Source organism: Patagioenas fasciata, chromosome 8 (assembly GCF_037038585.1).
Source record: "Patagioenas fasciata isolate bPatFas1 chromosome 8, bPatFas1.hap1, whole genome shotgun sequence".
NCBI classification, from domain to species: domain Eukaryota; kingdom Metazoa; phylum Chordata; class Aves; order Columbiformes; family Columbidae; genus Patagioenas; species Patagioenas fasciata.
This window is the reverse complement of record NC_092527.1, coordinates 4723926-4738840: the sequence shown is the minus strand read 5'-3', so window position 1 is coordinate 4738840 and position 14915 is coordinate 4723926. Positions and strand designations below refer to the sequence as shown.

At 46.0% G+C, this 14915-nt stretch overlaps 1 protein-coding gene across 1 annotated transcript in view; it reads right to left on the bottom strand.

Annotated features, from left to right (window-relative positions):
* IPMK (inositol polyphosphate multikinase) overlaps window positions 1-7755 on the bottom strand; it is a 36101-nt gene extending 28346 nt beyond the window's left edge. The window contains exons 1-2 of the mRNA XM_065843145.2: window positions 7371-7755; window positions 2625-2710 (exon numbers count right to left, since the gene is read on the bottom strand). Of these exons, the coding sequence (XP_065699217.1) occupies window positions 2625-2710; window positions 7371-7602 (318 nt within the window). The 5' untranslated portion in view covers window positions 7603-7755. The remainder of the gene's footprint in view (window positions 1-2624; window positions 2711-7370) is intronic.
* Between the last annotated feature and the right edge of the window lie 7160 nt (window positions 7756-14915).

Sequence of the window (14915 nt, the reverse complement as noted above, 5' to 3'; positions counted from 1 at the left end):
AGAAGACCTGGTAAAACACTCCATGGTTGCGCAGCCTATGTTTGCAAGAAGCTTATGTCCTCAGGTACAGGAAGGGAGTTTGCAGGAACAGAATTAAAACATTATTATTGTGTTTACATAATTATTCATATTTACAGAACTTGACATAATGCAGACATCACCACTGGAAAGTCACACTCCAATGTTAAGTTAAGCAACACAAAGTAAGTTATTAACAATGACTACAAACAGCTCATTGTTCTGCTACATTTTATCATAGAAGGTATTCATGATATCTTGTCATACTCTATTTTTCCCCTCCCTTGGAAGACAGAATCATTACAAGCCACTTCCCTATCAGTAGAGAATTACATATATTTCTGTAATAGCAGTAAATTTGGTTTACTTGGCGAAATAATCTCTTAAGACCACCAGTATTTAGAAGGTGTTTATTTTTTTAAACTGCTGGTCTGAAAATACACTATCATGAAAACAGAAAAGGTAACAAATGGCAGTCTAAGTAGGAATTGCTAAAGAGATTTTTCCAGTTTTCCACTTTGCCAAAGACCTGTGAAATTCTTCAAAACTTCCAGCTGCCACCCACTTGTGAGCAGGCTGACCTGTAGATCCCAGTTTCAGACCAGTGTCTTGCTCAAGTTTCCATTCCAAACTGGAAGCCCATTTTATTTGGGCTCCCCAGGCCAGCACTCAGCTTTGGGCTTCTTTCACGATTAATCCACATAAACCAGAAGGTTACTCATTAGTGTAGCCTATCAATGGACTTGCTGTCGAGTCCTGACAGAGTGACAGTCTAGGATTCATCAGTCGTGTCTCACCTGTTTCATTTCTGCAGTTTCTCACCACCTCCTGTACCTGACTGCCTTGAAAACAACTCTTGTCTCAAGGAGCAGTAAAATTCTGCTTCCTCCATTCTGTGGAGGCTCATTAGCCTACTCCAAGGCTATATATAATGATAATGTCTCTTTGAATACAGACCACAAGATGCATTGAGGTCAGTCACCAAAATAGGGCAGTCTTGCTGTTGTCCCCACTGTTCATCAGTTTAATCACTAAAACTGACAGAAAACTACCAACACAGGAATGTTCTGCCATCTTTTAAATAAGTCAAATCAGTTTGCCCATGTCCAAAAATCATCAGCACAGCACAAGGTAAATGGCGAGAATGGGAAGAACGGCCTTTCCTTTCCCTCTTGGCAGCAATGAGCTATTTTATCAGCTCAAGCTGTATGTGAAACTGTACCTTACACTGAACCTCACAATCCGCGGTAATCCTCATCTTGTAACGACCATGTGTAGCGCTTAGGTATCTATATCCCGCAGGACGTGGTTCTTGCCTGAGAGCAAACATGATAGCAGTTAATCACTGAGACAAATCCACAAGACCTTTCTTCTGTGCTCTCACCTGCGTAACGCACAGACATTTTCTCCCCTTCTCCCACAAAAAACATTCTAACCCACGCACAACTAACTGTGTATATACCTTTCCATTTCTCCATTATTTTTCAAGAACTGCCCAACTCTGTCCGTACCTCAGGATTTCACAGAGTATTAGGCAGCCTGGCACTCAAATGAGTCTGTTCAAACTCTCTTCTTCGACTGAAGAGTTACCACTCAGGCTGGATTGCATCCTTCCTACCCTCACGGAAAGGACAGTCACTGAGAAACCTCAGAAAAATATTTATGTTTAGATTTAACTGGCTCCTGCTGAGCTCCCACTAATTCAAGAGCTGCTGTTTTGTCTAGCAGACCCATCACGAGAATTATCAAGTAATGCTAGTATGCAAACACACCATTCACTTAAAGCATGTTGCTTAGTCTGTTTTAATGCGAGACATTTCTACAACATACATAATGTCTTCTAGTAACTTAAATTAATAACTTTCTAGGGGAGGAAAAAAGAAACTAAACAACACAATAAAAACAGAGTCTCAAGACCCCTCTCTCATCCTGCACAAAGATCTCTGCAGTTCTTCATAGCTAATAAGCCATGGAAGGGGATGACTTATCAAGTACATGTAGAAAAAACATGTGACATACCATTGTGGGCAGGTAGTTTACTAAGAGGCTCTAAAAACACTTTGCCCTCATAAGACAAGCAACAGCTTTCCTGGTTTATGTTATTCCAGTTACTGATAAAGCAAACTGAAGATGAGCAATAGGAAAAACACAACAAACCAGAGTTAAAACAACTGGAGAGTTGCACCTTTCATTGACTTTTTAAATGAGACAAGTTTTAATACAGTGAAAAGAGCAACACTTCTAGCAATAAACCAGACTAGATGCAAGTGTAAGACATGTCAAATTTGGATGCAACCAATTCTGAGACAACAACAGAAGAACGATGGGATCAAACACACTGCCTTTTAATCACAGATGAAGGCAACGCAGGGCTTCTCAGTGAAATCTGAGCAGCTGTGAAAACCCTGCTGTCCCATGAGCAAACACACTCAAATTATGTGAGTGAAGGAGATCTGGCACAGGGACAGACATTCGGGGAGGAGAACATCGTAGACAGCACACAGACACCAGGACAGGGCCGGCAGTGAATAGCCATTCAGACATCGAGGTTGTGCCTTCCCAAGCACAGCAATAAGGATGTGTTTCTATATCACCCACAGCCTCACCTTCTTGTAGAACTCCAGCTCCCTGGGACCGCGAGGTGGGGGCTGCAGCTGCTTCAGGACAGTCCCATCTGGATGCTGCAGTATACCTGGAAAAGAAGCATTGCCTTCAGGGCTTGGTTTGAACAAATGCAACTTTTTTTTTAATTATTTTTTTTTTAATTTTTAGAAATAGCAAATACACATCGGGGACAGCCTACGTGCTCAGTTGTACTGCTTGCGATACACACGCAATAGAGCCACAATCAGCAGCTCCTGCACAAAACATCTGCTGGGGTTTGCTTGCATTCCTGTTTTTCCAGCCATCAGACAGTTTGCTGAGTCTAATTCTGCTCAAGTACAGTATTGCGATCTGACATTAAGAGTTCCACCCGAAAGAAAACATTCATTCATTCAGCTATGGAAGATTACATAGACACTCCCTGTTTAACTGATACGTTGTTTTTCCAACAATGCCAAGAAGTTAAAAGGAGTTAATATCAAGTTCAATGTATTTCTCACTAGCTAAAATGGAAATCTATGCCACTGGTACATTCACAGAACACATAGAGAGCATTTCTCTGTTACTAGAAGTAGTAGCCCTATAGCACTCCACGCTAATCAGATGCTAGTATGTGTATCGCCCATAATTATAACACAATACAAACTTTCACCTCAGCCAGGGAACCACCATCATGCATGCACAAAAATAAAAAACACCAAATATCCTCCTGAAACAGCCCTAAGGACTCTTCAGTCGGCAATATTGCTGAGTAGCTGCATAAGAAACGCAACTGAATATCTGAGGGTACCCAAGAGATGAAAATGGGTCACAATGGAGAAAAGTAACTGCATCGCTGTGAAATGTGCTCTAAATGTCAAAATCATCAGTTGCAAGGGAAAAAGAAAAACCCACTTCTGGAAAAGAAATCTTCTCCTAAGATTTTTTTCATAGCTTTTCAGATAGCAATTTATTTTGGTTTAGAAGTGAAGGAAAAATGTTAACTGTATCCAAAATAGGTTCTGTCTTCAGCTTACCACTTGAGGAAAAAACATGGAACAAGCAAAACTCCCAAAAAGCATTTGCAGTTGTAACAGCAATTGTGTTTTCATCTTTTAGAAAGCATTATCTCTGAATGGGCTCTGTCGTGCAGTCTTGGAAACTACACAAAATATTTAGAGCCCAAGGTATTTACGTCTAAACAACCACCAGACTTAGAGAAGTTGTTTCATTAGTTGGCTGTGCCAATGAACAAAGAGTGGTTTTAAAAATATGCGTAAAACAGCTCTCAAGACAAGTTGCTTGCTAAAAGCTGGATTTTTTATACTTTCCAGAACTAGAAAAATATTGCCACACCGCAATGTGCAGACTGCCCCACCATCTGCAAGACACAACAGCTTCTTTTAGCAACCCCCATACCTTTCTACACATGCTGGAAACAACTCAGCCAAGTGCACACGGTATGTCGATGACACATGTTTTGAATGTGAATCGGTAACAATCACAACATTAAAAAAAAGTTTTGTAACACATCCTCCTCAATATCTGTACTTTGGCTTTGATGATAAGACAAGACAAGACAATAACCTACAAGGTAGAAAGACCAGGCAAATATTCCTGGAAGTAGAAGGCATATGATACTGGATTGATACATATTGCTTGAAGAGTTTAATATAACCCAACGTTGTTTAACGTTCCTTCACCCTCTGGATTTCGACAGATTAGAGCACCTACTCTGTAACTGCAGCTGAGGCAGACCTCAGGAAACCAAAGGCTCGTGTTTCAACACTCACCACAAAGACAGAAATTCCATAACCTTCACTCTGACCTACAACAACCACCAGAGATACCATCACCTGCAGACCATACTAACATATGGAGGTTTGTTGTGGTTTTGTTCTCAGGTTCCCGGGGTTTCTCAGCACAGTAGTATTGTTTTAACGTATGAACAAGCAATTTAACACCTCTGAAGAAGCAGCAGAACTATACAGAAATTAAAATTCTGAAATATCTCACATTTACCTACGGCTCTGCATGCAAAGCTTGCTAGCATTCTGAAACTCAAATCTACTGCAAAAATAACCAATATAGATGTACAACTCTTCTAAACAAACAAATCACATCCAATCCCCATGTTTCACTGTAGACAAAACCCGTTCTGCACAAGCACACCAAAGATTTACTTCAGAAGAGATCCTCTGAGGGCACCTGGTAAGTACTGACCAGTATGTGTGTGCCCGCCTTTGCATTGGGAAAACAGCAGCCAGGGTTAGAGGGTTTGTGATTTCTGTGACTGAGCAAGTCATACAAAAGACAAGGCTCCTTCAGCTACACGGCCCCACCCATGGCTTGAGGACCTCCAGAATTTGCAGGGACAGGTGTCAAGCCGCAGCCAAGCCTGGGGGGCTCTGAGGTGGTGTACCCCATCAGCTCCTATCTCTGTCTCCACCTGCCCATGGAATTAAGACATAATCCGACATGGTTACCTTATTTACTGCACCATATACTCTATTTGGGGGAAGCACCACTGAACACAGCACTCAGCAGAAGTTCATTTGAAATGCCCAAAAGCTGAGAGTCTATGTGTGCATGCAGGGAAACTGCTAGAGCCCTTTGCAAAGCAGCAACAGCCACGGGGAGCAAAGGGAAAAGAGAAAGGTTATTCAAGAGGAAGGTAACCCGATGACAAATAAATTTTTAGGCATATTTTAACAACAACAACAAAAGTTTAAATATATTTTTGACTACTTCAAGCCCTCTGCATGTTTGTATGCACGGACAGAGGGGAAGTGGAGAGCAGAGGGCGGCAGTGACACACAGAAGGAAGCGCAGCAGAACAAGGAAGACTCCGAGCTTGAACCAGCAAACTGCTCAGATACCAACACCAGCCAGGTACAACCATCAAGGTACGTCTGCCACGTTGTATGTACAGCAACAGATGTATCCTGACAAAAAGGCACACTGGTTTTACAGCTTCGGGCATTTAACACGCTAGAGGTTCAATGGGGTAGAAGACGGTAGAATGGGAAACAGCAGGAAGGGTGGCTACGGTAGGAAAAGACAAGAAGGTATAAGACACGCCGGCCTCCTCACACAAAATTCTTAGAGATTGTGGCATACAGTTTGTCTGCGATATTCCTTACCAGTGCTATTAGCAACTACGTATATCCAAACATCTGCCCACCAGCTTCACAACAAAGACACAGCAAGGAGCAGCACTGCTCCTTGCATTACACATGACCCTGTATCTTTGGCATCTTGACTACTTGCATTCCTACATACAACATCTGTAAAGAAATAAAACAAGAAGATTCCGTTACAAAAAATGAGAGAGCTGTGAATACCAGAGCAGCTTTGGTCTTCACTTAAATGTGAAACTCTAAGATGAGATCATCAACCATGGTGGTACCTCTGCAGGAAAAACCTTGGTCTTGCTCATTAGATGTGGTGGAGCTCGCTTTACCTGATCCATTTGAGCTGCACCCACAATACAGATGGTGTATCATTGATGTTGGCTTGATACAACTGCAATAAATTTGACCTGCTGGAGGCGAGGCCCTCCCTGCAGTGAGCCCTTTTTGTCTGACCCACCCTGCGTTACAATATATTGACAAGGAAGACATACAGCTCCAAGGGTCCAGCGCACCTCTCTCGACATTTTATTGCACCAGTGACAGCAGGGACAAGGCACAAGAATTACTTTGCTGTGGAGATTATCAGCAGCAAGAAATGCCATAGACGCAGGCTGTAGATAACACAAACTCACAGTGCCATTTCTGTTGTAACTCCACACCCTGACGGGGTATGAAGTTCAGCAGAGGCAGTTCCTGCTGCTGGGGTTCAAAGGCAACATGACAGCAGGTACTCGCTACAGCCACTCTAGAAGGGCACACTGGAAGCTGAATGGATGTACACCTTACATTTGGCTCAGAGGCCGGAATTATACCAAATGTGATGTCCTTGAAAGGTGACAACTGCTATTTGGCAACAATGACTTGGCCATTGCTCTGGCACTGGCCACTGCATGTGTTAAAAGGCACCTTCAGCAGAAGAGCCAACACCTCCCTCCTCAACCTGCAATTAAAGCACAGCCTTAAAGGCAGCAGAGGCACACTTCAAAAATGCAATATCCTTATGATGTTCGTATTATTAGAGCACTTACTAGCCATTGTTTTGGACTTTTACCATCAAGTCACCCCAGGCTGGGAAATCGCTCACTAACATGTTTCTGAAGTTCTTGGTGGCCATAATTTTGGAGCTTCCCTTTAGATAAAGCACAGTTTCAACACTCGTTCTGAGGGTACCAGCACACCGTTACCTCAATTCCCACTTTTTACAAGGTTGCCTGTGAAAATGAAGCTGATCCGCTGAGGCCCTTTGGCTCAAAGGCGCCTGTCAGATCTCCCGCCTCGAGCACGGAGGAAACCCCCGGCAGACAGAGGGTCCCTGCCAGCCCCCGGCCCGGGACACCGCTCCCGCAGCCCCCAGACCCTGCGCTGAGGCCCCGGGGGGCGAGAACAGGTGCGGGCAGCCCAGCCCGGGAGGCGGCCCCGGTTCCCCCGCGCCGCCCGCCACCAACACCCCCATCCCCAAAAGGGCACAGCTACCGGTCGCCAGAGGGACGTGAGAATTGAAGCGAGACCCGCCCCACCACAACCAGGTCCGGCAGAAATAAGATTAACCGGAGTGTATGTGTGGGGGGGGGCGTAAAATCCCTTCGAGGTGGAATCCCCTCGGCCCGGCCCGGCGCTCCCCCCGCCGCCGCTCACCGCCTTTATCCTTGCCGTACATGTGCCCGGCCACCTGGTGCGACAGCGGCACGCAGCCGTTCAGCCCCCGCCGCCGGCCCCCCCCCGCCGCCGCGGGGCACGGGGAAGCGCCGAGCGCCGGCTGGGCCGCGGCCTCCTCCGCCTCGCCGCGCCCGCCGCCCGCGCAGCGCCCGCGCCCGCCCTCGGGGCGCCCCGCCGCGGGCAGCGCCGGCCGCGGGGGCTCCGTGGCCATGTCCCGGGGGTGCGGGGGTGGCGGCGGGAGGCGAGCGGCGGCCGCGCTCCGACGGGCGGCAGCGGCGAGCGGGCCTCAGCGGGTGCTGCGTGCCGGAGCGCGGGCGGCGAGGGCCGGCGGCTCCATCACCCCGCGCCGCTCCGCTCCGCGCCGCACCGCCCACCCCGCCGCCGAGCCAGCGACTGGCCGCCGCGCCGCCCCGCCCCGGACGCGGCTCCGCCTCTGCCGCCTGCCCGGCCCGCGGCGGGGTTGGGGGCCGCGGCTGGTGTGGCGTTGGCGCCGAGCGGGGCTCTGCGCCGCGGGTAGGCCTCACCGGGGCTCCGCTGAGGCCGCGGCCCCGGTGAGGCCGGGCGGGCGGCGCCTGGTGCAGCGCCAGCAGCAGGGCCAGGCCCAGCACAGCGCGCTCCGAGCCGCAGCGGGGCCAGGGCCGCCCGCCCCCCGGGACAAGGTGCCGTTGGGGGCGGTAGGAGGCGGGCGCTGGCGGACAGAGGCCTTTCCCCCGCCAAGGAGAAATGAGTCCCAAACCCTCCTCGGTTTTATACCGATTCTCCGTCATCCCGAAGCTTGTTTATTTTACCTCCAATAGGTCAGAGGGACCAGAAGCAAGAGCAGGCTGAGGCGCGTAAATAGTGTGAGATCTTTGAAGTGGATGAGGACCCTTAAAGCAGCCTAAAGCAGTCTTGTCAAGCTCCGTAGGTGTCTGTCCTGCGTTTTGGGTGGGCACACCTGGCCTGACAGCCGATCCAAATGAGACGAACTGATCCTTAATCCGAATTGTAACCCCCCTCGTGTAGACGAAGCTGTGCACGAGCCCTGCACTCACTCACAGGACTCCTGACTCCGCTTCTTGGCTACAAGACTTGATTAATTCTTTCACTAGGGATGTGCCAGCTCTATTTGTCAGCGTGTAATTGCTACCTTTTCTTTTTACTGTTTCTTTCCTGGATAAAATCAGCTGAACTCTGTGCCTTTTGCCCTGGTATCCGCCAGTATTGAGTGTTTAGCATTAGTAGGACACAGGGATGGGAAGTCCAGGCTGGAGACTGGAAAACGATTTTTAGCAGGTACAAGACATTTCCAGAGGTTTTATAAAAATGGGTGGATGCATATCAGTATTGACAGTTCCTCTAATAGCTCAGCTATTATGTGCCACCTCTTCCCCATCCCAGAACTTGGAGATGTGGCAGGTGGTTGGGAGAACGGGATGGCGGTTTGGGGGATTTACTGGGGAAATTAAAGTGTCAAAGGAACAGGAAGGTCACAGAGAGAAGGAGTGTTCAAGAGTGAGAGGAAGGAGCATAGCATGTAAATCTGTCAAAACTGAGTTTCGTTAGTTCATTGTTCATGGAATAATTTCTTTCTTAATTGGGTAAGATGGGGAAGACAGTCAGTGGTAACAACTCAGCAAGATCCTTCCTGAATTAACAAGGCTGGTCTGAGAAGTTATGTTTCTCCCTCCTGGATATCCCCTTCTCGTCATTCATTACTGTCCAGCCCTAAAAATGAGGTATCAGGTGGTTGTAAGCATAAGCTCCTGTCTTGAGTTCCCCAACACAGAATTTTCCCAGGGGGATGCTGACGCAGGAGAGAAATTCCACAGATTGGTCAGCCCTTGCACAAAAAAGAAATTACCGAGGAGTATAGTGGATAAAAAAAAGCACAAGGGGTACATGTTTGGCAAAGAGAAGGCTGCTGGTCTCGGTAGCAGCAGCTGCTACAAGGTTCAGATGCCAACCTGAGCCTTGTGGAAAGATATTTCCCCCTGCAGAGATGTGAGATGCTTTGTCTGATCCAGGTCTAAATGAAGAGAGAGAAACATAGATACCCTTTCAGTATTATAACACTGCAATCTACCTGAGCTCAAAATCTAAATGGAAAAAAAAAAAATTAATTACAAGGCAAAAAATTGGAATTTAAAGGCTGTTTAAGTACCTTGTCCTGAACTACTACCTTCTAGATATCCTTAGAGCTAACAGAAGTGGATCTGGAGGGGATTAAAAGAAATATGAAGGCTCAAGCAACTGGAATAAGTCAACTCCGACTGTTTCCTTTTCCCTGATACTTGGTTTAGTCAGATTTATGCATAAAGAAATAAAGTGACGCAAGACTCTGTCTTACTCTCACTCACTCCACGCTCACGCTTCAGCACACAGAGTTCACTAATCTTATCTGGGAACTCCTAAAATAAAACAAGCAAAACCAGAAGAATACCAGAAATAACAAATAATTCATTTATGCACAGAGTGTGATACTGTAGGAGTTTGCGCTGAAAGCTGAACCTACCAGCAAGATTCCCAAGGAATCTTCTTGTCTCTGGGCTGTGCAATTGCACTTGAAGAGAAAGTGAAAGATGCTGCAAACAGCTCCTAGAGGTGGTTGGAGGTCTGCCCGTCCCCGTCCTCCCCCCACAACAAAATGCATTTGGCAAAATTATGCTTAATTCTGGATTACTCTTTGTTGCTGGAAAACAATCATACCTCACCCAGTCTGGCAAAAATGTAAACACTAACAATATCATCATAATAAATGTTAGGCACTCACTTATTTTCCACAAAGTGCTTCGTGTTGCAGGAGGACGTCTCACTGGCAGATTGCAAATCTCCCCTGAACTGAGCGAGGATTACAAAATAATCACTTTCTGCTGAAATAAAGCCCTCTTCCAAGTGCAACAGCTAGTTAATAACTAACCGCAAGACACACAGCAGTTTAGTGCAGGGAATAAGCTCATACTTCAGTGGAAGTTCAGGGGGACATGAGACAGACAGGCGAGTGGGGTGAGATCTTGGCCAAAATATTGGTACCCTAGAGCTATGCCGGCGACAAGCATGGCTGGGTTTTTCAGTGTCCCTTTGCAGGCAGCCACGCTCACCAGGCTTCTGCCGGACCAAAAGATTGCGACAGAGCCAACTCGCACCGTCCATATGGTCCTGATAAGAAACGTTGATCAGCGAAATGAGTAATTTGCTGGAAGGGCGAGAGCATCTGCAGAGGCCTGTCCCGCCTGCTCGGCAGATGTCATCACAGCAGCGTGGAAGTGGCAGCCATGTCACAGTTCTTTCTGTTTTTTCTCGGTATTCTCTTGAAATAGCTCAGGGTTTTTAAGGCTTTGATAAATTCACAGAAGTTCTGTGCTCTTTTGTTCTTGTTAAGTAAAGGGAAATCTAAACTGCCCTTGTCTGTTGTAGCTGTAAAACTCAACGGTGCTGCTATCTCACTTTCTTTCCTAGCTACTGCCTTGTCACTTGGGCATCATATCGCACAATGATTAATATTTTACTTAGCTCTGACTGATGTAAACTCTTTGACACTACTCTCCTCCCTGGCAACCAGGTACAGCTGGGCCTTTCCAGGATGGGGACAGTGTCAAAATCCACCTTACCCTCTCCGGGGATAATACAGCACATTTTGGGAGTGACTGTGAGGTTAATTCACAACAGTTGTATATTTTATGGATCACCTTTTCTACAAACAGGCAGCTGTAAAATTTTGAGTGGTCCATTTTGTATTAGAAAGTACAAGGACTATAGAGGTGAAAGGCTCATTCCAATAGTTAATTTCTTCCTCAGAGTCCTTGGATTTTTTTGTTGGTGGCGGTGATCATTAAACTAAGCCCAGAAGCTGGAGGAAAGGTTCCTTTTTGGCCTGAGAGGAGGTCAAGGGCTGGGAAGCAAATGGAAGGGCTTTCATGGTGGAGAAGAGGCAGCAGCGGGTGTTTGCTGAGGCTGGTTTTATTCAACATCTTTATTCACAATCTGCACAAAGTCTCCAGGTCTGCGGATGCTCCTGACCTCGTTGGGCAGCCAAAGGCCACGGTGATGGCAAAGAAATCCTGCAGGATCTCACAAAACTGGACGGAAGGCACGATGTTGGCAAAGGAGCTTCAGTGGGGGTGAATGCAGGACGATGCCTGTAGAGGAAAATAATCAAAACCAGAGCTCTTTGATGCTGATTCTGGAACCATTCTCTGACAGAGAATAGGAACGTACCATTAATTAACCAATGAAGAAGATGGAATTAAACCATGATTTATGGAGAGTCTGAACAAACTAAACATATTTTAGCTGGCTCCAGCCCTAGAAAAGGGCAGTGAGGATGTGTGTGCTTTGACATCCTTGGGCAAGAAGTTGTGGTTCTTTCTGAAACAGAAGTGCTAGAGCAAAGTCTTCAGCACCATCTCCCGATCCCATGGCTTACAGGTAACCAAAGGTTCCTCCCTTCGTCCCTCTACACAAGGATGTTCACAGTATGAGGCTGTATCTCTACCAGGGGGTTGCTCAGGGTTCACAAATGTATGGTGGCATTTTACCGGTCCCATCCTAATGCTTTAGGGTAACCCCAGTACTTGATTTAAGATGATTAACATGCCAAGCACTTTATTTAAAATGCCTTTCCCTAGAGACTACTTACATTGCCTCCACCTGCAGCAGGATCGAGCACCTGTTTATTGACTAAACCCACTGCCAACTGGCATTAAGGAGTGTCTCTTCTATTAAACAGTATTCTACTCCCAGACTTTGAGAAGCAACAGAATTTCAACCCTTAAAAAGCATTTTAATGTGGGCAGACGTTGGAGCCAAGAACAAGATTGAAACAGCAAGATCACACTGTTTGAAAAGAGCAACAAATTTAATGATTACTGAAGTGAAAGTCTGTTCTGGCCGTTGTTTTACTACCTGAGTCTCCAGCAAAAGTCCCGGCAGTGAGCAGACAGTGCATCTTGACCATGTCTTATCCTTGTATGGTTATATTTGCCAGCTGCAGAAAAGTATTTGAGAAAAGTTACGCAGTCAGTGACCTTACCATTAATTTTGCTGTTTCTGTTGCCAGCCGACTTGACGGAACAGCACAAACATTCCAGCTACTGAGCAGATCCTTTGCAGTGCGCTGGATTTTGAATGCTTCGCACATTAAAGCTGCAATTTCTGGCATGCTCAGGAAGCTCCTCTTTCCTGCACAGGCTCCTCCAGGAGAGCAGGAGGCACCTTTTTTTAAAATTTATTCTGTGTAAATGTGCCATGCATTCAAAAACACCAAAAGAAAACTGCAGTCTGCATGACAAAGAGGATGCAGAGCAGATTAAGGGCAGTGCAATGTCAAATCAGAGAGGAAGGATGGTTCCACCTTCAGCTGGAAAAAAATAACAGCAGAAACAATCTCTCTGTGCTCAAGTGAGACGTATGTAATTTCTGTGTATGGAAGGAAACAGAAGTTACTTGAGAACCCCAAGGAATCCTTTCTTACCAGTCCAAACTGCACATGGGAAAGGTGGATTGAATTCTGCTTTGCTACAATCAGGTAGAACCACTGTGATTTTACTGACTCCAGGGAGCATACTGGTAAATACTTCTATTTATTATAATTACACATCTAATTAAATACTTTACAAAGGTGGGTGTGTGGGAGTGTCAGACTAACCGGGGACCCATAGCATGAGTGTATGTTGCTTTCTGTCCAGTACTGTGGGATTTCACAAACAGTTCAGGAGGAAAAAATGCAGTAACAGATGTCTGCTCGAGATACATAACCCTGAAGTCTCAGTTCTGAGAGGTTCTGGCTCATAGAACCACTTTAATGAACAGCCACTTTGTACATCTTGTGCTTGGTCTATTAAGGGGTCTAACAAAATGCAACACATCATTTTCTGTACTTTGATTTATTCCTTTTGCTACCACCTAGCAATGCTACACAGTGTTAAATCTCTTCTAGCTTATGCTCTCCTCCCATCTGCCATTTTATTTCTTCTTTCTCATTCTTGTTTCTCTCTGCACATTTGATTTGTTTTTATGTTATTTAGTTTTTATTCAGCTCCTCTCTGCACTACCCTCAGCACTAGGCACCCTGGAAATCATCCTGCCCGAGAAACACGCTGTGCACCACAGCGACCCCACTGCTACAGGGAACAGCAGGGAGCTTCAGGCAGCAGCTCTCCGTACCCGTCCTAAATGAATGATGGCTCCTGGAAAACTGTCATTCTCCTGCTGGTGCAGAGAAGCCACTCATCAAAGCAGGAAAACCAGGGCTGAACAGGCCAGGGGACACAAAGCAATTGGGAGAACCGGAGAGGGGCTGAGCACTGATCAACTCAGCTACATGGAGATTGTGCTCTTCCACCCGATCCAGCCAGGGTGTGAGGTGGGTTCCGTCAGCCTTGAAGCTTCAGGAGTTGAAGCAAAAACCAATTTAGTAAGAGACTTCCATGCTCAGGGTGCCTAGAGACAAACCAGCCGACAAGAAAGTTTCTTTGCAACTCCAATGTTTAGTTTCACGCCTACGTTCTTATCCTTCCTGCTATTATAAAATGTTCTTCCGTTACTGGAGTGAATGACTGTGATCCAGCCATGACTCACATCGCCATGTCTTTATCTAGCTGCATTACACTGAGAGGAAAATCCTGGTCCAACTGCTGCACAGCTGCGCAAAAGAGATTTTACAGACAAGCAAGAGAAAAAGGTTCAAACTGCAGCAACGTGGTGAAAATGTCAGTAGGGCCTGCGGTCAGCTGAGGCTGTTGGGAACTACAACAGCTGCTGGATTCAAAGTGCATGAGCCTCTGAGCATGGAAGGCTGCTTACTTGCAAACATGTTAATGCAGCACTTCCAGATGCCTGGGCTCTAACAGACAGCAATGCTGCTAAGGAAAAATGCACATAAATATATGTATGTGTAAAAAAACCCTTTAAACCGGCATTGCCCACACCAAGGAGTGTATCCATTGCACAGCGTATGTTTCCTCCTAGTGGGCTGGTGTATGATTGCAGTGCTGGCCTCCATTTGAAATTAGCTGTTCGATTGACCGTGCCTGAATTAAATGTGCGAAAAATACCTGTAACTTACAGCCATCTCCTCTTCAAGAATGTAGATTCTAGAAGCACTTGAATATTTGACATTCGCATTATTTTGATGAGTCACTCTCAATTACTGCAGAATCGGTACTTTGCTTACCTTACTGATGAACACTTACATGTTGAAACAGAACAGAAATACAGATTTACCCTGGGACAGGAAACCCATCTGTCACGGTACTAAGGAAAAAATGAAGTGTTCTCTGTGATGCTCATCAAGACTGCTGGCAAGTTTGTCTTTTCACGATCATGTTCAAACATGAGTAACAGGAACTTTCAGGTATGGTACAGAAAGTTGCACATACATCAAAATCAAATTTAACCACTTTATATCAACCTTTATAGCTGTGACACTTCACAAAAACTCACCAGGATGTAAATCAGCCAAGACTCTGCATCTTTGCTTCCCAGGATCAAAAACTTCTCATGGAGCACACGTCCCTGGTGCCCAAACTTCAGGAAATAGTTTTA